Consider the following 26,733-nt stretch of genomic DNA (forward strand, 5'->3'; position numbering starts at 1 on the left):
GTTTAGCAAAAAAAAAAAAGCTACTTTTTACATTTCTTATTCTTATTTAAAAGTAGTGTGGGACTAATTTGTATGTGCCATTGTTCACAGATCAGTGATAAGAACCTCAAGCATCAGGTGTTGCTGAAATTAAACACAGCAAATTTTCAGTTTTGGTGTGTACTGTACTGTACTTCAATATTGATATTAGTCAAACAGCAAGTCACTTACTATTTATAGCAAATAATTTATTTAATACTATTCAAAATGTAATAAGAATACAATTTCTTCCAATTTGTTTAGTTATTTAAATAAATGTAAACATTTAAAAGCAATAACTAAAATCTAGAAAAGTTATTTCTACTTTATACATTTTATTATTTTTGATAAATGTAATTTCTATTTGTAATTTATTGTTTTCAGGCAAGATGTTATACATCTTACTATATTACAAATTGATTGTAAATGCACATCATGTGACCTATGCACACAACCTCACATCACCCAAGCCCACACACACTACCTTATGCCCGTTAGTTTAGTCTGCCATTGTTGAGTAAACACTGTGCAGTCCATTTGCCTTTACCCAAAATTTATCACCCACATTAAGTGTTTAACACAAGCTGAAAGAGGAAATCATGTGAAAGTGTTAAAATATTTTGTGTGAAGAATCATTAAAAAAGAAAAGAAAAAGAGGACTTTGGTACATAAATGAGTGACGCTGGACAAGTTTGCTAAGGGTGAAGGTTTATCATCTGTGGCTAGAGCTTATGGCTGACATGAGTCGAATGTGTGTACAGTATAGTGAAAAGTAATGTTTTGTTGTGTGTATAACCTTATTGGATCAATGAGGGAGGTCATCGTGTGAGCTTGGAACCTTTTTTTTCAGTATTTTTTAACATAGTTTATCTTTGCACATTGTTTTTCAAGAACATTACCACCATGTATACTGAGGGCCGACTGTATATCTCCCAGCAACATACACCATGTTAACAACACTGTTATTGAGGAATAAGTGAGCCAATGAACAGACATTAGGTTAATGACTTCCACCTGCCATTCATTTGCTGTTATAGATTACATGCACAAGTACTGTAAACTATTCCTAACTACATTAACTGAACATAAAACAGATTCTCTCTTAACTTACTCCCAAGTTTGAAAATAGTTTTGTGGCTATACAAAGGCACTGTTGTACTGCAGTAGATTCCCACCTAAACTATATATTTCTTAGATGGATGAATCAGTAAGGCTGTTGCTGCAGTGAGCCACCAGGATTGTACTGTACACCAAGTTATTTGTTCTGTCATGTTCAATCCTAAACAAGGATAAAATTTCCAGGAACACACTGCATCACACTGCCAACACAGTACAACTGCTGTACAGTATCATTCCTAGACAAACACCAACACCTTGAACTTGGGACAGCCAGTTCACAGCAGACAATATTAAAAATAAAAACTATATATATATACAGTAGACATGAGGTGCGTACAACTATAGTGAACAAAGTGCCAGAAAAAATGTGACCACTGCCGCTTTCCTCTCAGTGATCTGCCACACTCACTGCCAGGCCCACATGTAGTAACGCCCGGGTAGTTTTACTTACCCGGTAATAGCAAAATCGACCATATTGACACTTCCAGAGCCTTTGTCCACTCTGGCTGTACGCACCTCATATATTATACAACCTGAACTGTATGTAGTGAAACAAGTACACAAAGCCTCACAAATAACGTTTCTACATTCATCTATAATGCTCAGTTTGAGTGAAATAAGGTATATACAGTATTGTACTGTACTATGGTACACTCCTTCATGAGCAGTGTTTGCTCATTAAGTGTGTCAATGAACCTCTTCTAGTTATTCAATCTTTCACTTTTAAACACAAGTCTTCTTCCAACTTATCTATTTCACATCACTTTTCACCCATGCTAATCCCCTTGTTTCTTATAATGGTCACAGCTAGATTATTCATACACAGTTATCTACTGCTGAAAGCTTTGTGGATTCATTTAATTATCAAACACTTTTTTTTAATATTCCAAGTTTATTTTCATTAATTAATATTTACAAGGCACTGCTAACTTGTCTTCCTTCATACACCAGGACTTTAATCTTACTTCCAACCACTTTCAAAACGTCTTCCTCCTCCAAACTTTACCAAAACAAACCAGTCCCTGATAACACTTCAAACTCCGATGCCATAATGGCAGCAAATGCTTTCTTCTTTTCATAACTTTCTTTACAACTACAGGGTACTGTACAGTACAAAATATATATGGTGTACTATACTGTATACATTTTCTTTTCACATTATTTTTTTATGGAATTATGGAATAAAAATAAATTGCATTTTCTAATGCATAACATCAGAAACACACACAGAGAATGAGAATTAAGAGCCTGACTAATTTCATCACTAAAGTTATCAAACAAATATAGATATCCTTTCATAATAATGAAATATCTTACAGTACACACAATATTTGAATTTCATTTCCCTCAAATTCCTGTACTGTTTAATTTTTTGAACAGTTCCATATACCCTGTACAGTACTGTATAAGAATAAAAAGTAGATACTAACCAAGAAATTAAGAGAAAAAGTTAACTTAGGTATCCAGTAAATAAGAAATGTATTTGAGACAAAATTGCCCTGCTGTGACAGTATTTTTATTTTATTTATTCTTATTTATTTATGTTTTATCACAAATACATCTCTCTCCCTAGGGGCAGGGCAAGGAAGGGTAAGTATTTAAGAAATATGTTCAGTGCAAAAATCACACAACATTTTTGTCTAGAAACCAAAATTCTATCTTTAGCCAGTGATCTTGACTTGCGATCCAATGACTAAAACCAATATGACTTTCTCTCCACAGAGTAATGGACTTATGCAGTACTATAGAATTATGTCATGGGTGACACCAAAACCCCTTCAACCAATACTAACCATGGGGTAAAAGTAACTTACATGGAGAGAAATAATGAAGGCATCAGAGAAACAATATTACAACTAAGAAAGGTTTAGAGAAGATTACTAGAGGGCCACAAATGTAAGTATTTGGATCATAAGTGCATTTGATTTACTGTACAGTGCTGTAATAATCTTACCTGTACAGGAAAATTTTGATCTTGTATAGTTATGAAGGACCAGGAAGGATCTAATCTGCCTTTTCTTATAAGACAAGGATAAGAGTCAGCAGAATAACTATGTAGACCTCAGTAATGGATTCCATGATCAGAATTAGGTTAGGGTGTTGTTGACAGCAGAGTATACATTATTGTTATATTACAACTTAGATATTTAAATTAAAAGCTAAGTTTGGATTGGCATAGAAATCATACCATGACCATATGTTTTATCAGGTACAAGTCTATATTTTAAATGTCATGACTATTAATTCATTGGATCCAAAGATAACAAATCACAAATTTTCTTAACCACTCAAAAGGCACAAAACTTCAAAAAAGTCATTGAAAGGAAGCCTTATGATAAATAGGTCTGACAGACCCTGAGGTGAGTCTACAGTTCTTAAATGGGAATGGATGTGAAGGCAATATTTAATAACCACTGGTGTTGACACTTTCACTATGACAGTATAACTAGCTGGCCTACCCATTGGGAGACAGTTTTAAGATATACTGTACAGTATATAAATTATTTATACAGTACTATTATTGAATATGTAAACAAATAGAGTACTTACTCATTATCAAGAATATGTGGGTCTTGTCTGGATGCAGGCACCCGCCTGGTAAGTGTGTTGTGTAATTACACATGTTCTGGCGCAGGGTGAAGCTCAAGCTACAATGCCAGACGCATGACAGAAATTTGTCTCTCTTCAGTGTATTAAAAATTTTTCTATGATTTATCAGTGGCTTTGTATAACAAAAAAAAATTATACGTTAATTTTCAGGTGAAGATAAGATTCTAATGCATTGATTATTATGCTAAATAGCAGTGTCTTGCCATGCCACTGAAACTGAGGCAGTGACAGCATAATCATATTGTACACTCTCCTTCAATGATGAAACGCGACGACTCATTCACACACAAAAAAAATTCATATTGTATGGTAATACTCGAAGGATTGCCACTTAAGCCTGTCATAATTAAAATGTCTGTCAAATTTGAAGGCAGAAACCCTATACTGTACCAGCCATAGTGAAAGAGTTAACAAAGGGGCAGACAACCTGGTCTGCTCCTGGTCCTATAGAAAAATATGGCACAAGACACAACAAGAATTAAAAAGAAAACTATCAGCCCAAACACCATAAAATATACCTGTATTTGTAACAGAAAAGTGGATGATAAGAACAACATAATAATAAATGCTTTATGTACTGAAAATCTTAAGTAAGCTAAAATACAAACTAATATGAGATGGAGCACCAGTAGACAACCTAATTCCTCATAAATTATTAATATCTAAGAACAAAAAGGGTACTTATTCACCAGCACTGTGTGTATACTTATTTATGCAATACTGTACTTATTTTGTGCTCATACCCACACACACGAGCAAGACTACATACAAAAATAAACTCATGCATATAAATCTACCCCTTCCCTCCCTCTCTATATCACAACCTTCTATGGAAATGTGGTAGTGATAAGGATGTGGCACCATAAGGCTTGGAACAATTCTGAGGTCACCAATACCCTGTCACTACTGAGTGCTCACACATAACCGGCTTACAGTATCTATCTCAAAAACACAAACAGATCAGGCAAGTCCCCCATGTACATATTCTCAAATTGGTTTGTAATTTGCTTGAATTTCCACACAACTGAGGTACTACTACAATGAGATGGACTGCAATGAGCTTCATTTACTCAACTAAAAATAGATGCTTCAAAACAAAGACAAAATTAACTGGGAGATTTCAAACACTACTTGGCGTCCTCTTTAAAACATATCTACCAAATTACAACCATTTTACTTCTTCAATTATTTATTGTTGCAATACTTTTAATACTTTTCCTGTATAACAGTAGTAGTGGTGGTGGTGGTAGTAGAAGAAGCAGCCCTGGGGTCTGCATTGGAGATGCCAGATGAAGTCCTAACAACAAAAGGCAATTTGAAGCCTCCTTCACGAAACTTCTTGTAAAATAAAAATGCAGTGAACCCATATATACACATGGCAACAAAGCTGAAGAATGCAGCTACAGCAAAAGCATCTCCAGCCCTGGAAATAGAAGTTATGTATTACTTGTGGTCAAGAACATGTGTAAAGAATACAAATAAGATGTGTCCACAGGCACAAAAATTTGTATCATCCCAACTTAAAATCCTCAATATATATATATATATACTGTATGTATATATATATAATATATATATAATATATATATATATATATATATATATATATATATATATATATATATATATATATATATATATAAAATTGAGAATGCTATAACGAACGAAACTCCTACAACGAACATTATTTAATTTTTTTTTTATTAATAATTTATTGTTTTTTATTACAAGTATTAATGATATTCTTTATTTCAGGGGTTTAGATGCATATTTATGCACTTTTTTACAATTTTATATTATATTTTTCAGTGTTAAGTGGTTGTATTTGGGGGCCTGGAACGGATTAATCCTATAACGAACAAGGTTCTAGAACCAATTAGATTCGTTATAGCATACCCCACTGTGTATATATATATATATATATATATATATATATATATATATATATATATATATATATATATATATATATATATATATATATATATATATATATATATATATATATATATATTACCGTATAGTCTATGAAGTTACTTGATACACTCAGTCCTGTAACTTGGTCCCAGTAGTGTTTATTAGACAAGATCACTGCAAACAGCCTCTTTCTTTCATTAAAAAATAATACTAATGTACCTGATCCCAGTTGATAGTCTAACATATGGGCTCTTAAGGAGTCTACATAATGAACTGATTCTTGTCAATGGCAGAGAGAAGGAAGTCTGTACTCACCCACGGACAGTGTAGTCGGCAGCAACACATCCTGACACAAACCAGAAGAATGTCCATATAACCGTGTAGCCAAACTCCTGCAAATATAACAAATACTTTTCAAGTAAGTACAGTATCTTAATGTCGTTCAATAAAGAGCACTGCAAAACATCCACACACACTCACTATTGCATGAGGAACAAATAAAGATACTGTGATATGTTGAAGATGAGATTAACAAAAACTTGTTCATCAAAGTATGAACCTTCACCCAAGAGGCATCTCTAATTTATCTTCTCCAAAGTTTAATTAATTCCTCTCCATAGTCAACAACTAACACAATGTATCCCATCGGAGAAGTTGCATCTAAAAGGAATCCACTGTCACACATACTGTACACACAAAATCAATAACCTTTCACTATAGGAACAAGTGTTCATTCAAGAAAAACAGGAAAAGGAAGTTTACCATTTAAAAACAAGATAAAGAAACAGTAAAACAGATACAGTATGGCTGAAGTTTAGTGAGCCAGGGGGTCACTTAATAATGTACGAGTATGGATATACAGTACTGTATTGTACAACACCTTTTTTGGCATGCAACTATTCTTACCAGCATGAACCAAGGTATGATGGACAACAGGGCCACAACATTTATAATAAACAGGAACAGGAGCACTGCAGATGTCCAAAAGCCACTCATGGCCACAAAGCTGATCCAGTTGGCTGGGCTACTCCGGGGGAAATCTGAGGCCATGACACAGATGAACACCACTATACATACCACCTATAAAACATTAAAGTTTGTCACAATAACACATTAGTCCAGCAATCATGTACCATTGCCATTCTTTGTATCATTTTATCTATATACAGTATATATGTATTTATCAATCATTTTGCACTCTCGGCTACAGCATATGGTGTCAATTTCATGAACAAATACCTCATAAGTAAGCACAATAAATCACCCCATCTCCAATTAATGGTGAGTAACACAATTTAAATCCAGACTTACATTGCTTAAATACCTGATAACTAATCACTTTACTTGCTAAGTTGATTTGTCAATGAGGCTTCCATCTCCAATTCTTCTTTACTGAGTATTATGTCTTGTTAATCCATGAGGAAACTCCTGCAACATACTCCTCCTCCATCACCATAACAAAGGAAATTACTAACTCAGCCCAACTCTCAACTGGTCTGCTGCCTCTCCCTCACCCCACTGTGTTATTCTATATGTGGTGCTACTGGGCGAGAACAACAAAGCAGCTCGAGATGTTTTTTTTTTATTCCATTATAATCTTCAAATTCACCTCTAGATTTTAACTGCCTTTTCTGCCATTCTTTTAATTTTGTCACCTTTTTACTTTTTGCTAGAGAGCCTCGTATCTACTGTACATTACCACTATTCAAGGGTCTTTCTAAGGATTTCCTCCCTCCACACGTAAACTGTATCACATCTTTATGCATTCAATTAGTGTGTTTGTGTTCTTCTAATATTAAGTAAGTGGGGCTGCTTTGAGGATAAAGCAGTCAGAGTAAAAAGTGATTCACTAAAAGGCACGGTAAGTGTAACACGAATTTTATCTTCGACTGTACCACCAGTACCAAAATTCTGTAAATACATCCACAAACCTTCAGTCATCACTTCTCACCAGCACCCACCGACTCTCATCACCAAATCCACCTACATGCTACTGTGTCAATACTAAAATTCATCACTACTAACTTTACTACCCACCACGCACCACTACCACACATCACCATCATCATTCACATCCACCAAACGAGTACCATCATCAGATCCACCACACATCACCAATATCATCATCACATCCACCAAACACCAATATCACCACTCACTCACCATGTGGACAATCTTGAGGCGACCTTCATTAGTATGCATGTAGCCCCTGTTGATGTAGATGCGTTTATTTTCAGCATTGTCCTGTGGTGCCGTCTCTGTGGTGTGTGTTGCTGGAAACTGAGCCTCCATCTGTCAGAACAACACAACTGTTAAACTTGTACCATATGTGAAAACTGTAATGTGATGGGTGCACCTTATGTGACATCTGTTTCATTCAACACCTGTAGCCTATATTAAAAAATACCTGCATTATATGACAAATACATGCAACAAGTGTGCTAAGTAACACCATTTCACACCTTGCCTAGCCACACCTGTCTAATTACACTGGCACCACAGATGACACCAGCACTCACCATGTGACTTACACTATGTGGCATCTGTAAACACTACACCACCACCACACCTGTCACACTACACCACCACACACAGTGCCAGATGAGTCAGTACCGGGTCATGGACAGTACCAGGTGAGTCGGTGCTGGATCCTGGACCATGCCAGGTGAGTCAATACCAGATTATGAACAGTGCCAGGTAAGTCAATGCCAGATCATGGACAGTGCCAGGTGAGTCAGTGCCAGATCATGGACAGTGCCAAATAAAGTACCTTGTGTGCCACTTTTGCCAGCTGGAACATGGTGGCACTGTCGGCTAATGTGACGTCACTACTCCCGGCATTACTCTAGAGTTGGTGACATGGTAAGTTAACTACTGAAAGATTATGTAGTTATTTCTATGTAACTAAGTTTATGATATATGACAAGGCATGATGGCACAAGTTAATGACACATGGTATCAATGACATCTGTTAAGCTATTGATGTAAGCCAAAGTTAATAACACATGGGAAATTTACATATGCCTTACAAGTATCTTAAGACAATTAACAATATGTTACTGATAAGACTTAATGACATGACATTTTATGATAATTAAAGACAAGACAGTTAATTATGACACAGTTAATTCATAGTCAAGTTAAAGACATGACAAAGTTTATACACATGACACAATCTATAATGTATGACAAGCTTATCACAATTAATGGAATAAAAATTGGAAGCGGAAAGAAAAAGTACAGTAACTAAACCGAATTCCTCCTACACCCTTCCCCTCCCCTGCCACGCTCACTGCCCTCACACCTCAACACATTCCTTGTGCTACCCCCCTCCCCACCTCCCTCACCCCACTGGCCTACCCATGGCCTAAATACCATGGAACTACCCACACTGCCACCGACATTCTACGATACGGTATCATCTCTACACCAGCGCCGCGATCTTCTTTTCGATTGCACTCCACGACCTCTCCCGCCATGGACGTTCCCCACAGTGATCTGAAATCCACCTAAAAGAGCTTCATACTCATCTGCCTAGAAAATATTGATGATGCCATGACCTCTCTCCCTCCTCTACTTGTATATTGTGATGGATCTGTTGACACCCTGGGAAGAGACGAAGCAGCGGTGTGGATCCTTGAGTGCCAGGCTCACAGGAAAATCAGGGTCCATGACTAGGTCTCCTCCACACACACACTCAGACCATAGCCATCTTTGCGGGCGTCCATGACGGCGCTACCTATGCCCGCACAGAATGGCGGAACCTCATCATCGGAAAACAGTAATTCCGCGCTAGCAAGGCTCAAATCACCCCCTTCTTCCCGGCCGTCCGACACGCCCTCACCGCCATCGTTGGGCTAGCCGCTATAGGAGACTGATAAATGATAACATTCATGTTAAGTTTCTCTGGATCCCGTCACACTTAAAAATGCCTGAGACACTGTTGAAAACTTGCAAAAGAAGCAACCCAGGAAGATAAAGAAACCACGCTCGCCATCTTCCTCAAAATTTCCAACCTCAAACCTTTGATAAACACCGCACAATGTGTGACCTTCCAGACACTGGGGGAATCTAAAAATAAGGGAAATCACACACTACACTATGACGCAGTAACCGGAGATGGAAACCGCCAATACGAGATAACTGATAGTGTAAGCAAGACTGCAAGGTGGTGGTACAGCAGTGCCACACTTGCTTCTCGGCTTATGTCCAGGGTTCAGTTCCCAGTGTCGTGCGACAAACCTTCCCGGAGAACTCAACGCATTCGCACCAAGGTCATAAGATTTCCTGCGATATTTCTTCCGCCTTGGTTTTGTAGTGTTATGAAAAAATTTCTTCATCAGAAATATAAATTTTCTTTCAATACCGAACAGTTTTCATGTTACCAGGAAGAGCGACAGAACGTGCGACAGAATTTCCTGGCAAAACTTGCGCATGCGCATATTATGCAACCGGAAGGTTTCTCGCACCGGAAGATTTGTCGAATGACACCGGCCTTATTAGTCAGATGAGTGGCATACTATCCAGTGTGACCCTACCATACATCGCAAGTTTTCTCCGGGTACTCCAGTTTCCTCCTGTATTAACACTGGACAACGAGGGTCGTTAAAAAGAACACACAAAACGGCACTTCACATTATTAGGGACTTACCACGCTGTACAGGCACTTGCAAGCCTAAACTCTGCTGCTTCCTATGAGGGCGAAGCCTTTGTGCATCGCCCTGCACATAATGCCCAAGGGGCCGGTGCGACCATTAGGGGAACTAGGCAGTCACCTCGGGAAAAGAACTCTGGGGCCGCAAAAATTGGCTAGAAAAAAAAATCTCGCATATACCACAGATACTGACATAATACTGTACGTCAATTATAAAATCTAAACAATCCAAATAGGCGAACAGACGACAGCTTTTATAAATTTAAAATAGTGAATAATATATTATGCCTAAATTTCAAATAATAATAAAACAGAAGCAAACATCCATTGTTAAGTGGGGAAAATTTCCTTAATAATGAATGCTTCAGTGACGTGACGTCACTGTGTTTACACACTACACAGTGCACTACAGCAGATACTGCCGACCCATGTGTCCAGCGTGCAGGTTAGTTGTAAGACTTGTAACTTAAATACAGGGGAACGATAATAAAAAAACGTGAGGTGAAATTAAATTTACGATAGTTATGAATAAATATCTCGCCGAGACAATAGAGTATTATAATTGTACTTTTAGAAGGTTTTAGGACCGCGGGGAAAATGGATGTGGGGTGCAGAACTGTGGGGTGGGTCATGGCATAAATATACATAATGCCTGGGAGTTGAATACCCTGGTGCCGGCCATGGATGCCCAATAAACTATCCCCTGCACGTGCTTGAAAGCAACTCTACTGCCATAACAGAGAAAGGAACTATGTGCATACTTACTGTGTACAATAACAGTTACACTATAGTGCCATAAGAGATACAGTATTTATAAAGTGACAGGATAATTTCTAGATGCAACTATTTCGTACAGACAGACGTACGGTATCAGTTGACAATATACTGTATATAATATACATACCTGCTGTCATTTAGTATAACCAGGGTATAAAGACCAATGACGATCTTTCTCGTTACCATTAACTTATATAACACATCTCTTGTTGCATCAAAATTATCATTATTAAGTACATGTATTGGTCGTAATGACAGTATTAATTTGTAACTGTTGTAAGTAAATTTTAGTGGTAGTAAATTGATTAAGGATGTCCCAACTGACCGTAACAGTTGCGTTACAATGGACAGTTTCCTGTTTTATTTTTCTACGGTAACAACTGTAATGATGAAGACTCGGAATGAAACTCATCCACTGTTATTTCATTTAGCATCTGTTAAGATATAACAAATGTTTAACAAATTTGTCAGTTGAGAGATGTGATTACTGTATTTAGTTAAGTAATTGGTGTTACGTCTGTGCGCTAGCACGAAATTCTGAACATTGTTGCTTGTTAATAAATAAATGAATTATGAACAAAATTAACATAGAGGTAATACAGAGTTGTAAGCGCCGCATACAAGGACACAATGCCCAAACAATTTCTCAATTTTCGAAATGTCTAGTTTGAAGTCTACTCGCCAACAACCAGAGTTAAACATAATAACGCTTCCATTATAGTATTAGTTATTATAACTTATTACACTCATTAACAGCAACATTTTTACAATAATTTCGAAGTTTAATATATAGAAACACGTCCGCCACAATCACCAGACTAGCCAAATTTACTAGGCGATGTTCCAACTTTATCGTAGACGGAAAAAACAACACTTAGTAGTGTGTGTAGGACTAGGAAGAGAGAGGAGGGGGAGAATTATTTTCCCGCCTTTAGTAACATGACCGCACACACTTTGAGTTACCAAATCGTCAAATGAACATAATTCTCTCATAATCTCGCCACGGACAAGCTAGTACACGTCAACATAATTTTAGTAATTTTTCATTCTTTTTTTTTTTTTTTTTTTTACAGAAAACGTACTTAACTGATTCCTTTTCCGTCTAGTAAGACATTTGGCAACCCAGATAGGCGCGCGGACAGTTGACGATCAATACAGCACAATTCGAAGCGTGTTGGAGGTGGATATATATTATTTGGGTGTTACACCGTCAAACACAGGACACTAGAGTGGACGCACCTCGATATACTAGCGGATGCTCAAATAGAGATAACGATAAACGCTCTGGGTAGGATGCCAGTGGTAGCAGTGTTAGGATCCAGTAGTACTAGAAGAGCTTAAATCTACCTCTCTTCAGGATCCAGTTCTTCTTAGTGTCGCTTATAGGTGCCACCATTGTGGGTCCCGTGGTGTTAGTAGCGCTCGTTGCCGTCGCCGTGCAGGGAGACGCTTGCCTTACACACCTCCCACAGCCTACACCCACACCAAATCAACCAGAACCACTCATAAACACCCGCGCCATCTACCACCAGCACCTGGCGCGTGTGTACACTGCTCTCGGCACCTCCAGAACGAGTCAGTATACTAAGGAAGGGCAGGACGCACCCCCAAAAATCGTCTACATCACCTCCAGGAGAACCTCTTCCAAAAATACCAATACCAAGAAGCTCCTCCCTAGGGCAGACTTGCTACTCAGCTGAACGGAACCCACCACAAAAAGGTGAGGCGTGTTTCACTCTCCGCTGAACATTTTATTCCATAATCATTCACCCAACTTCTCTTTCACATAAACCTCCTCCTCCTCCCTCACCTAGCAGACGACCACTTAATTGTAATTTTTATATATAGTATCCTGAGATTGTATGTCAAATAAGTGACTTGTGTGTTTTGTTAAGGGTACTAGTGATGGTACTAGTGTTGGTACTGGTACTAGTGTTGGTACTGATACTAGTGTTGGTACTGGTACTATTGTTGGTACTGGCACTATTGTTGGTACTGGTACTATTGTTGGTGTACTTGTGTTGGTATTAGTACTAGCGTTGCTACTGGTACTAGTGTTGGTACTGATACTATTGTTGGTACTGGTACTATTGTTGGTACTGGTACCATTGTTGGTGTACTAGTGTTGGTATTGGTACTAGCGTTGCTACTGATACTAGTGTTGGTACTGGTACTATAGTTGGTACTGGTACTAGTGTTGGTATTGGTACTAGCGTTGCTACTGGCACTAGTGTTGGTACTGGTAATAGTGTTGGTACTAGTGTTGGTGCTGGTACTGGTGTTAATACTAGTGTTGGTGCTGGTACTAGTGTTGGTGCTGGTAATAGTGTTGGTACTAGTGTTGGTTCTGGTACTGGTGTTAATACTAGTGTTGGTGCTGGTACTAGTGTTGGTACTAGTGTTCGTGCTGGTACTAGTGGTGCTGGTAATAGTGTTGGTACTGGTACTAGTGTTGGTGCTGGTACTAGTGTTGGTGCTGGTACTAGTGTTGGTACTAGTGTTAGTGCTGGTACTATTGATGGTTCTGGTACTAGTGTTGGTGCTGGTACTAGTGTTGGTGCTGATACTAGTGTTGGTGCTGGTACTAGTGTTGGTACTAGTGTTGGTGGTACTAGATTTGCTACTGGTACTAGTGTTGGTACTAGTATTGGTGCTGGTACTAGTATTGGTACTGGTACTAGAGCTGGTACTGGTACTAGTGTTGGTACTGGTGGTGTTGGTACTAGTGTTGGGCTGGTACTAGAGTTGGTCTGGTACTAGTGTTGGTGCTGGTACTAGTGGCTGGTACTAGTACTGGTAATAGTGTTGGTACTGGTACTAGTGTTGGTACTGGTACTAGTGTTGGTGCTGGTACTAGTGATGGTTCTGGTACTAGTGTTGGTGCTGGTAATAGTGTTGGTGCTGGTACTAGTGATGGTTCTGGTACTAGTGTTGGTGTACTAGTTGGTGCTGGGTAGTGCTGGTTGATGGTTCTGGTACTGGTACTAGTGTTGGTGCTGGTACTAGTGTTAGTGCTGGTGATGGTTCTGGTAGTGTTGGTGCTGGTACTATTGATGGTTCTGGTACTAGTGTTGGTGCTGGTACTAGTGTTGGTGCTGATACTAGTGTTGGTGCTGGTACTAGTGTTGGTGTACTAGTGTTGGTATTGGTACTAGATTTGCTACTGGTACTAGTGTTGGTACTAGTATTGGTGCTGGTACTAGTATTGGTACTGGTACTACTGGTGGTGCTGGTACTAGCTGGTACTAGAGTTGGTACTGGTACTAGTGTTGGTACTGGTGGTGCTGGTACTAGTGTTGGCGCTGGTACTAGAGTTGGTACTGGTACTAGTGTTGGTGCTGGTACTAGATTTGCTACTGGTACTAGTGTTGGTACTAGTATTGGTGCTGGTACTAGTGTTGGTGCTGGTACTAGAGCTGGTACTGGTACTAGTGTTGATGCTGGTACTAGTGTTAGTGTTGCTACTAGTGTACTGTATGTCTGTATGTATGTGTAAACGAACATTTATTTCTTATTTAAACAACAAAGACTCATCCCACTTTACTTTGGTCCCAACACACTTTCGACGCCTTGGCCGTGTTGTGCATTACGGGAATAGCCAATTATAACAGTTTTCTCGCATTCGCCTCTATACGTTAAATTTAGCCAGTCGGGGTAGAAGTTTGGGGCATTAGTAGGCGATGGCCTATGAAAACCAAGGGAAGCCCACATACGCGTTCACTGTCAATTAAAACAAATAAATAAACAATCACACCATTATCACTGTGATGTTAATTGCGTAAATAACCAGAACACAAAAAATACTGTACTATTTATTGTTCTATACAACCTGTGACAAGGATTTATAAATAACATGTCCCAATTAAGTAGACATGAAAGACCCGTATTATGCAGTTCTATAATTAGTTTTCAAAGCAATCTGAATGGCTGTGAGTCAGGTACACAAACACACGCCAGTTATAACGTATCTCACTATCCTAGGATAAATTTGGTAATATATTGTGAGTTTTTATTTTAATGCAAAACTTTCTGTACATCTTCTAGAATATCCACGATTATTGTTTTTGTTTGCATAATAATAATAATAATAATAATAATGTGTTCTATTCATACTACCAATGTTTAAGTGGTAAGGTTAGTTATTGTAGTGGCAGGGATTTCATCTTAAAACACAATGGGCGCCGATGAGGCTGGTGCTAAGGTCAGCATTGATCTTAACCCCACCCTAAGGTGCGTTGTTTCTATGGAATTACTTTAATTATTAATATGATGAGGTAAAGTCTATAGGAATATTGGAATACAATAATGGTGCTATACTGTACATACAATATTTCGTTATAGCAACAATAATGAAAATAATAATGATAAACAACGATCATAATCATTACACAACACGCTGACTAAACTGTATAGGAACAAACATGTTGCCGCAGAAGGTTGTGAAGGCGACCCTGCCACCTCAACAACGCCAGCTGTCACACGAGCTCCATCCCACTGAATGAAAGGCTGGCTGGAGCATAGAGTCTGTACTACCCGGTATATGGGATCACGTGAAGGTTAGCCCCTCAGCTTATTTCATCTTAAGATTTATCCTAATGCTAACCTATGTAACTCCCCTCACAGGCAGCGTTAGTGTGTTTAATCATCAGGTGAAATAAGTAGGGAGCTAATCTACGTTATCTCATACCGTTTTTGTAGGCGGTGTAGATATAAAAACACGTTTATTATATGCCTCTGTATGTGGGGGGGATCAAACACCTAATTCAAGCCAAGTTTGAAACCCAGAGATGACCAAAAACAATATATGAACCCCTTAAACTGTCCCTTTAAAACAAAGAGCTGAAAGTGTCTTATGTACAGTAGATAAGACACGCCTCAGCCCAGCCAAGTAACTGAGGATGTGTCAACTCGGTAACCTGCCAAAACGAGTCACCAGTGATAATTTGTGCACGTGTATAATAACAACAAATGGGTTACACTTCTGAAATAAACAGCCTGTGCAGTACATGTGCATCCAAACACCATTTGGACATAGTTTCGTGCGATTTCGTTTGAAAGTGGTCTACAACATCTAGACAACTCTCACGCAGTAACCACTACATCAGCCTCTTGGCCCGGAGGATAAAAAGCGGAAGCCGTAAAATAAATGTTATTTATTTTTGCCTTGGAAAGTGTGGGGCGGTGAATGTCTCGGGTAGAGCAAGCAAAAAAAATAATAACTATACCGCACGTCTGGCATCTGATTTTATTGTATTTTATTTAATACCCGTTTCTGCATATATATATATATATATATATATATATATATATATATATATATATATATATATATATATATATATATATGTGGAAGTCAATAGTGTAAGGTCGGGAAGGAGGTGCAGTATTACGGTAAGCTGGGATTAAAACACAAGTAGGAGAAATAACTGGTAGAGCTTCTCCTTCCACCTGCTGCTGCCACCGTTACATTTCCCGCCATTTCATGTATACTGTACACAAGTTATCATTATTGACTATCTCAACTCCAACACACCCACTAAATATTTAAATACGACACGTTCTACCAGTCTCAGTTGTACAATTATAGAAACTATTATAGACGACGCTGAGGAAATGAACAGTTTTCCTCTACATATCCGAACTCAAAAACTATCGATCACTTGTCCAACGCGCGCGTCCCCTTCCCTCTCCCACCCCATTCTCTGCCTCTGGTCTCGCTCCCACTTCCTCTGTGTATGTGTGTGGGGAGAGAGAGCATCGGTATTTTACCTCGCGACCTCGCGTCAGTTTCAGGGACTTTCATTCTCCTCCCCTTGTGGTTCGGTCAGCTTCTCGACTGACATGATCAAGTTTCTAACAGTTCAAACTCAGCAAGTCAACCACAACAACCTGGCTGATTAGAACTTGTGGAGGAGAATCTACCAAGTTGTTTAAATGGCACCCAAGGCGCACCTACTAGTAGCAAGGCTCCTATATGTGCTAGTAAACAATAAAAGGAGATAACGGCCCTTACTTTTACACTTACAGCAACCTACTTCAGCCTGTCTTACACACAAACACACACGCACACACACACACTGTAACGAGTCTTCTTACTCAACTGGCAGATTTCCTTACATGTAAATTAAGAGACAAGACCTTCAAGTATTCTCTCAAGTATGTTCTCGGGGTACACACCTTCAGGGGGCTCCCACATAGTTGAGAAGTTAGACTGAATCGTTGTAGGAAGTAAACATTCTCGTACACTTTGTATGTCTGAGATTTCACCGTATTTAAGAAATATTTTGAATGCACAGTTTTATTCCGGTTGGGACATTACAAGTCATTTGATAAGTATTATTAGTAGACCTCGTTATAAAGCATTCAGTAATATTCTTCCAGGTTGGGGAGTCTTGACCTTGTTGCGCTCCCAGAAGGTCATGTCATTGTCCGCTTTCACTCCTAAACACAAAACGCCCGGGGGTGTTTGTGTCCATTGGGATATGTTTAGTTCACCCTCTGCCTCGTGTGCAATCCACTCATAGTGACTCCGTTAAAATGTTTCGTCCTCGTGACAGATGATGGAAGAATGCAACTAACAGGTTGACTTGAGCTCAATCAAATAATATATATATATATATATATATATATATATATATATATATATATATATATATATATATATATATGCAAGTAAATCACTGTAGGTGCGCGTGATCTAGGTATATGCTGATAACCACAAGGAAAAAGAAAACACGAAGTTCCCAAGCGCTTTCGTGTAATTCACATCTTCAGGGGTGAGTACAGACTAAGGAGAAGTACAAAACAAGGTGTATATATACAGAGGAGGGTGAGATCAAGTCCACAATGGTCAGGTGTCGAGTTTTCTTCTTTCCTTGTGGTTATCAGCATATATATATATATATATATATATATATATATATATATATATATATATATATATATATATATATATCGAGAATGTGGGACAGTAGGGATCCTCCCACTCTAGAGCCGTGTTGCCCTGGCCACTGTAGTCGTTTGTTTCAATTTAAGAAAAAGTTTGCTCCTCCGTGCTTCAGGTATATATTTCCCAGAACTAATTTGCTTCCTCCTTGCAAAAATATGGGGCGTGTCCGCGGATCTGAAAACATTCTCACGGCATAACACGACACGACACGACCCGCAAGGCCACAACACAACGTGCCATCCCAATATATGAACACTTTCTCAATCAACATATTTAATACCACATGTCAACAATGCAAAATTAACATATTTAAAATCACAACACATCTACACCTTAATATTATTTCTATAACCGCCACTAACAACACGAAATATGTCAACGACAAAATGCATCACCCTGTACTGCACTTACAACACGTGATAACAGTTTCCCAACCCCATCATTGCTTAACAGGATAACTTAACACTGATAAAAAAAATCACTACAGCGTCTCAACACCCACACTACACACGTCCACAATTATCCAGATCAAATGAACTATTTAAAACAAAACTGCAAAATATTATTACCTTGTCCTAAATAACCACGCCTACCAGCTGGGTAGGGTTGTGTTGGGCTGGGTAGGGTTGTGTTGGGCTGGGTAGGGTTGTGTTGGGCTGGGTAGGGTTGTGTTGGGCTGGGCTGGGTTGTGTTGGGCTGGGTAGGTATGGCTGGGCTGGGTAGGGCTGGAGTTGTGTTGGGCTGGGTAGGGTTGTGTTGGGCTTGTGTTGGGCTGGGTAGGGTGTGTTGGGCTGGGTAGGGGTGTGTTGGGCTGGGTAGGGTGTGTTGGACTGGGTAGGGGTGTGTTGGGCTGGGTAGGGTTGTGTTGGGCTGGGTAGGGTTGTGTTGGGCTGGGTAGGGGTGTTGTATGTGCTTAGGATCGGTCAGGCGAGGCTTTGGTTACGTTAGGTAGGATAGGCTTGGCCTCTTTTGGGTTAGGTTCATTCACAACACCAAAAATGGGTGTGGTGTGTGTGACTAAGAGCGTGGCTCTGACGTGTCTACACTTCACCCGCATCTTATTAAAACCACTGCAGCAACAAGTGGCAGCCACTAGTGGATGTTGGTATGCTATTGTGTTCGTTTAGTGTGTGTGTGTGTGTGTTTGTTTGTCAAAAGAACGCCGAAGTGTGTGTGTATGTTTGGGTGTTCCAGCAAGTGTACGAGAACGACATGAATGAGGAGTGTCCTCAGTGTATGTGGGCGTTAGCAAATTTCCACCCACACAATTGCGTTAAGTGAATTCTGGGCATGTCACTACCTTATCTGTTTTCGGCGGATAAAATTTAAACAGGTGACAGTAAAAGTGACTGAATGACAAAGCTGGTGGAAAACTACAGGAATTTCCTACATTTTCTCCCTTAAGCAACACCACGAAGTGTGTCTTCCCACAGCTGCTTCCGCACTCGTAAAAAACTTTCACTTCTACGTCTTAATCAGCATTATATAGGCCTCACGGGGGTACTTTAGTAACGTACAGTACCTCGTTATACGCAGAGGCACTTGTGAATTAAATACAAGAATGGCACGCACCTTGATGGGATTTCAACGCAGTCTGTACCTTCACCTCCTCAGGTGGCCAGCCCAACACTGATGATAAGCCAAACAAGTAGGTCCTCCTAGATCTTCGTGAAGATAGTCACGCCTTGCATGTCTCCTAAAATCTAACCCACACCGAACGTCTCTGCAACTGGAATGGACAAACGTGATTAATTATATCGTAGTATTAGTATATTGTAGCTCACTTTAACTTAAACGAAATATTAAGTATACATTATAGTGTGTGCCAGCCGTCCCCGGAATTAACGCCACCCCAAACACCCCTCGACGTAAGGTTCGGCAACGGCTGTCGATATTTACTTCGTTATTTTTAAACGATTTCCTATATCTTATGAGGGCTTTATAAACGAGGGATGGTATTATTTTCTTAAAATATCGGTTATTTATACTCTGTTATCGTATAATTACTCCAATACACCAAAAACAAAGTCTTTAACCTTATTTGTAAGAAAAAGTTACCAGTTAGTGTAAAGTTAAAATGTTTTATAACCGTGTCGATAATTCACGTGAAATAATAAAAAAATCACCAAATATAAAACCGATCATCAGGTAAATGATTTATAAACAATAACACAACTCAGAGATTATCTCCTACATGAGGGGGGGGAGGGGGGAATATCTCATAGACGGGAGAATAGTTGCCAACAGGTAGTGTGCGTGTCGTTTTGGCATGGTTTATTCAAGGTTTTTAATTATGTATACAGCTTATTACCATGTTATCCTTGACTCTTTGATAACAATAGATACGTATGAGGTACGTGAGAGTTCGTTCATCATTGTGTCTCGTGCAACACAATTACTCGATAACAAGAGAATGCAGTCAACTTGCTTTTTACTTTCCACTGGTAGCGAGAGCTGATATGCTGGTCCCTGCTGTTTCTTACCCATTAAAGCAATTGGTATGCTTTAATGAGCGGCGGCTCTAATTAGTCAATTTGGCCTTCTAACAGAAACAAATGTATTCTGCCAGCTATAAACATAAGGCATTTTCATGAATTTAACGGTGAAATAATCCAAACACGGATGAATTGACTAATATGGACATGTTAAGTTAAACCAATGTGAACTTATACTGTATTTTTATATTACAACGTATATCTATCTATCTAGGGTCACCTGAAGACTCGCCACACCATTTTATTTCAAATGAATATTAATCACCCTATAACTAATAAACTTTCTTCCAATTACTCAATCATCATTGGCTCATAAATTTCATAGATCGTTATCATTAATTTGGTTATTATAAAATATTCGTTCATTTTTATAATAACTTACGTAAAAGTGTTTGGAAGTTTACTTTAACGCCCTTAATTATTTTTCTTAGGAATCGGGCACTGTAATGCTTTTTTTCTATAGTTTTAGTTTTTATTTATATTATTCCGTCTTCGTTAGTGACATCACCCACATGACTCTGACCTATATATACTGCTAATGAATATGATGTATTTCTTTGTGTATGAACCTCTGTCCTGCGTGGCTGTGAGAAGTGTCAAGACCTGACTGAATTACGCAGAATAGGCAAACTGTACTCCAAACTTAGCCAATAAATTTGTTAAACTAAAAAAAAAAGTAAGTCTTCCGTTATGATATATATTCATGGTGTGAACCTCTCCCAGTATGGAAGCCCTGGAGCAGTATAGCAGTGGTCAGTTAGCGGCCTCCACGCATCACGCCGTCTCACCCCAGAGCTTGACCGTTGCAGATAGATAAACATTAACCGTGGTTACGCAGGTTCACGTGGATTCAGCAAGTATGCAAGCAATGCGGGTATATAATGTCCATAGACAGTGTAGATAATATTCACGATGTATATAGTACATAGTGTGTATAAATGTGTGTACTGCAGGTATACAAACTGTGCATAGAAAGTAATGGTATTCAAACAATGTACAGTGTAGGTATACAATGGTAAATAGTATAACAAAACCACCATATACCTCTAATAAAAATAATAATAAATAAAATACTTGTATGTGGATTGTAACTGAAAACTCAATGCAATACTAGATGTTGTAGAAATGTAGAGGATAATAAATACAATACAATACAAACTTTAGGCGTGGTTAACAGATGTATAGTACAGTCCACGTAACTAACTCGATATTACAGTCGAGCGAAATCATACTCAGATTTCAGATTTGCCCCCGAGGGGGCTAGTTTATTGGGCACCCCCTTACATCCTGTGCAAGGTGAAGCGCAGAAGCGTTTACAGCGCCCAACAGTGAAGTATGAAAAGTTCATATTTGCCTTCATGACTCGTACATTAAGGGCGTAAAAGCCTGAAGGGTCATAGGTTCTGTCAAGTTACATAAAGTGACAGAATGATGAGTGTGTGGGGGGAAAGTTCCCGGTACATTTTATCTGTTTATGGCAAAGAGTGGCAGGTCCCTAATAATGTCAAATGCCAGGCCTGTGACTAGGAGGAGGGATATCTGGTCTGGGAGGGAAGAGGTGTTGGTAACGGCTGGGGACCTGTAGGAGGAGGTCATAGGGCAAGTGAGGATGTAGTGAGAGAGGGTGTGAGAGTCGGGTCGGCCACAAAGTTTACAAACAGTGCGGTGAAGCTCAGGGTTGCCAATGTACTCCCATAGGTACCTGTACCCTAGGCGCAGTCTCATGTATATAAGCTGTTGAGATCGAGTCAAGGATTGATATTCTTTGTAGTGGCGGTTGTCGTCACCGGTTACAGCGTCATAGTGGCATAGTGTGACGCTACCCCGTTGTTTCAGGTGTGTCCAATTTTCGTTGAATGCCTCTCGTTGTGTGGCGTGTATGCGAGATTTAAGATGATTCAGGGAGAGGGCGAGAGTGGCTTCAGTATCTTCTTGTGTAGCTTCTTTGGCAAGCCGATCAACAGTGTCACAGGCAGTTATTCCTATATCGAAATCATACTGCACCATATGTGTACTTGCTACGGCTCGGACCGGATGTTAAACAACCACGCTTGCGTCCTTAATTGGCATCAGTTTACTATGTTCTTACGGACAGCCAAGATACACGGTACTAACTTCCAGTCACAGCTACATCATTTGTGGTACTGTTGCTGTAATTTTGTGTGCGTTTGTTGTCGATACGTGTGTGTACGGCGGGGATTTAATTATCTGGAAACACGATAACAGACAAATGGGGTGCCCGAATAGATTTTCTATACGCTGATGAGTTTTGGGTCCATAGCCTGAGTTTAATCTATAAGTGTCTTGTACAGACCTTGAGTTTGTAGTGGACGTCTCCCCTACAACTGCCTACAACTGCGTAGCCACAGCCACCACCTGCTACCGCCTTCCCTAGCAACCAACCAGATGTTACCGTATCTTAGCAACGGAACCAGGAACCGGCGACTTCTCGGGTTTTCCCAACATGACTCATAGCTGCTGCTGGGTATATAAGCTCTGTCTCTCCATTGAGATTCATTCTGACCATTCTTCTTGAACAAGCAACACCTCCTCCTCCGCCGCTGCCTGGCTGCCTTCGCTTCTCGCCTGCCTGGCGGTCCTCGCTCCCGCCAGCGAGCATGGCGACCCACCAGCTGTCCTTCTCTGAGCTTCCTCACCAACCAACTCTCATTCTGCCCATCTTCCTGAACAAGCAACACCTCCTCCAGCAAGCTCCACGCTGGCCCCTCACCACACGGCACCTCCAGCACCAGACTGTCTATCATATAACTTATATTATACAAGAAAACCACATTAGAGTTTCCTTCCATCCTGAGTGCTAGACAACATTAATATCTCGATACCCCTACAAGTTTGTATAGTCTTGTTCAAGATTCTTGGAACACTGCTGGAGACAGCTGGCAACTCAAGGCCGTTTGTTTACTTTAGTAAATCGTAAAAATTAAGAATAAATGTAAAAGTGATCGGTGATTGGTTACTTAGTTCCCCGTTGCTTAGTTTACTGGTTGGGCTTTGTTGTTTCGTATTATATTATGCTACGTACTATAGTAAACAAACGGCGTTGAGTTGCCAGCTGTCTCCAGCAGTGTTCCAAGAATCTTGAACGAGACTGTACATACACACAGGAGGTACTACCGCCTGGGAAGATATTGGAAGCATATTGTATTGTCTAATGGTAGACCCTGCTGCCATATGTGACCAAGTCCCAGGTTGCTGATCTGACTTTCTGCCTCATTTACACACAATTGCAGGGTCTCAATTGTTTCTCTTACCATTGACAACACAACATACATATATTGTTTCTCACTCGATCTTTTTATCATTTTTGTATTTCTTTATGGTTCTTTATTATTATTATTATTATTATTATTATTATTATTATTATTATTATTGCAGTGTTGTTATTATTATTGTTATTATTTTATTTTTATTTTATTTATTTTTACTTATCTGGATTATTATTATTATTATTATTATTATTATTATTATTATTATTATTATTATTATTATTACATTTTCGTCCCCAGGCCCCGATGTGGGTCAGTGACCTGAGCCCGGGTGGGCTAATCCCCGTAAAAAAAAATACTGTAACGTAGCGCATGCGTCGTTGGCATTGGAATCCAACCAATCACAGTAAATGTCAATTACACTCCCTGCTGTGAGATGCCACTGTATATCTGTATTTTATATACAGTACGTACAGGCTTGTACTACGTACAGTATATAGTTTTCATTCATTTTGAGTAAGAATCACATTTTGTTCCATGTAGCGTGGTAAACTAATGGCCTTTATCCAGCGTTTACTCCGAAATAGCTGCTCGTTTCTGAATAATCTCCAAAGCTACCGATAGGCTACCACAGTTACTTGAAGTCGCCAAACCTTAGTCTCTTACAGTACACATAGCTTACTACATGACCAAACAATTTAGTTTACAATGCCACCAGTACACAGTTTACTACACCACCCATTACACAGTTTACTACACCACCCAGTAACAGTTTACTACACCCAGTACACAGTTTACTACACCAACCAGTACACAGTTTACTACACCACCCAGTACACAATACACAGCAATATCCAGTATATTACCGTAAATACAACAAAATCCCATTACTTTGGAAATTCCTGATTATAACACAGGATGAGTGCGTCTACTCACCACTGGCAGGATATTGCGTTTGTCGTCAGCTCGCTCCATTCAGGCGTCTGCACATTATGTTTTTAAGCATCTTTAGGATCCCCAGAAGGTTAGCGCCCCCCTTCCCTCCTCAGTTTATTTCACGTGATTAAATGCTCCAACGCTAACCTCTACGCTACCTGAGGGAATTAAGTTAGGTTTAGCTTAGGGTATGTTAACTTTTAAGTCAGGTTTGGTTAGGTTAGGTTAAGGTGTTTAATCATCAGGTGAAATAAGTCGGGGTGTCTAATCTTCAGGTCATCAGTAGTTTTTGAAGGGGTAGATTTATTATTACGGATAAACTCCCCAGCCTAAGTGAAAGGAAATGAAAATAAGCGCAATTATGAAGACTGTGAAAAGCTATTCTTGGTGTGGCATTTCCTGTTACACTACTTGAGATGTGGTGTAGAGAGGAATGCTGAAAGTTTTTGAAGTTTCTGGGTATGTAAAGTGAAGCAGAAAAAAGTAACAATATGGAGAGACTTTAGCGTGCAGGAGTGATAAGGAGGAGAATATGAGGTACTGGCCTGGTGAGATAACTTTCTTTAAAAAAATAATTATCCAACAGTGATAGAGCGTGAGCAGGATTCCATGTAGAAGAAATGATTACCATGTAAGTCTTAACTGGAGTATGAGATGGTTGTGTGATTTTGCAATAATAAATAAACAGGGTGATATGATTTGCAGTGCCCTTAAATAACTATGATTTGTAATACCCCAAAATAACCGTATGATTTACAATGCTCTAAAATAAGCATATAATTTTCAATAACCTAAAGCAAGCCATGTAATTGACAATAACTCAATGCTGGTGTTAACAGATGGAGGGAGAAATGGTTGATCCAGGGTTCCCGGCCCACACTGCCACCGCAACAGCCGCCCCTCAACCCAGACCAGCCGGAAACATCAGATTCGACCCCACCTATATCAACTTCCGCAACATACCCGGCATGCTGAAGATCGCCCAAATTGTGAGTAAATTATTCTTTATGTATATATTTTAAGTTAGGTCTTAGTTAATAATTATTTTTGTTACTTATACCTATTTGTCTGTTTCAGTGTTTACTTATATCTACTTTTCTACTTATTTTTCATCTATTACTTATGGTCGTTTTGGGATTTTTGTCGATCTTCTAGAAAAATAGGGTATTCTTTTTCTAACCTAACCTAACCTATTACAGGCCACAGAAGTTATCACGCCGTTTCCTGCTTTGATTAATAAAAAAACAAAATATATATTGAATGAATTAATACTAAAATACAAGTCTAAACATCTCCTACAGTTCCCAAACTATAAACAGAAACTTACCTCGGCTATTTAAGGAGGCAATGACCTATTGTTCTCCCCGTAAGGTAAAGCTAATAGAAATCTTACCTCCGCTTGATCAAGAGGACATGGAGGTGCAACAGGACGGAGGGGTTGATAGGTGGAGACATTCATGGTGTGAGGGGAAGCGTGTGTGTGTGTGTGTGTGTGTGTGGGAGATAGAGAAGCCGTCATTTATACCTCTCAAAGTGCACTCGTCTCGGCAGGTCTTTTCAGCTTGACGTCATCTTGAAGCACTGAAATTTGGCAACGATGAACTGAATTATTACTGATATATTTGTTATATTTAAAACCTTAGTAATTATCGAAATTTTTACTCATTTTGAATCCTAATAATTACTGAAGCATTTATTAACTATAAGAATATCAATAAGACCGAAATATTCAATCTATCTTTATCAAAATATTGTTAATTCATTGAGAAAATAGTTTATAATATGGACTTCTCTATTCTGTTATTTTATTATTACAATTTGTACAAAGAAATTCAGTCGTAAGGAAAATGTAAATGGTAAATAATAGCGATTGCCACCACTATAGTTCATTACAGTATACTAAGTGGATATAATCTTCCTAATTATTGGTTTTATCATCAAATTCCGCTGAAATTAATTTTGTGGGTGGCGCGGCAGCTGTTAACGTTTCCATAAAACTTTAATACTGTATCTTGTTGCTCTTTACCTGTT

At 39.1% G+C, this 26,733-nt stretch overlaps 2 protein-coding genes across 4 annotated transcripts in view; one reads left to right on the forward strand and one right to left on the reverse strand.

Annotated features, from left to right (window-relative positions):
* LOC121875335 (CKLF-like MARVEL transmembrane domain-containing protein 4) lies at positions 1-19,739 on the reverse strand. Of its 3 annotated transcripts, XM_042379845.1 has the most exons (6): positions 12,178-12,303; positions 10,316-10,473; positions 7,828-7,956; positions 6,571-6,744; positions 5,980-6,056; positions 1-5,170 (listed from the first exon to the last, which is right to left on the reverse strand). In XM_042379845.1, exons 3-6 carry the CDS (start codon positions 7,954-7,956, stop codon positions 4,954-4,956), a joined length of 597 nt encoding a protein of 198 aa, XP_042235779.1. In that variant the 5' UTR covers positions 10,316-10,473; positions 12,178-12,303; the 3' UTR covers positions 1-4,953. The 3 variants fall into 3 exon arrangements, with proteins under 3 accessions (XP_042235779.1, XP_042235778.1, XP_042235780.1); XM_042379844.1 differs by lacking the exons at positions 10,316-10,473; positions 12,178-12,303 and adding an exon at positions 19,617-19,739; XM_042379846.1 differs by lacking the exon at positions 10,316-10,473 and having other exon boundaries at positions 12,178-12,315.
* Positions 12,501-26,733, forward strand: part of LOC121875336 (plasmolipin-like) — a 23,474-nt gene continuing 9,241 nt past the window's right edge. Inside the window, exons 1-2 of the mRNA XM_042379847.1 lie at positions 12,501-12,815; positions 25,542-25,691. Coding sequence (XP_042235781.1) covers positions 25,542-25,691 — 150 coding nt within the window. The 5' untranslated portion in view covers positions 12,501-12,815. The remainder of the gene's footprint in view (positions 12,816-25,541; positions 25,692-26,733) is intronic.

This window comes from Homarus americanus, unplaced genomic scaffold (assembly GCF_018991925.1).
Source record: "Homarus americanus isolate GMGI-L3 unplaced genomic scaffold, GMGI_Hamer_2.0 scaffold56241, whole genome shotgun sequence".
Lineage (NCBI taxonomy): Eukaryota > Metazoa > Arthropoda > Malacostraca > Decapoda > Nephropidae > Homarus > Homarus americanus.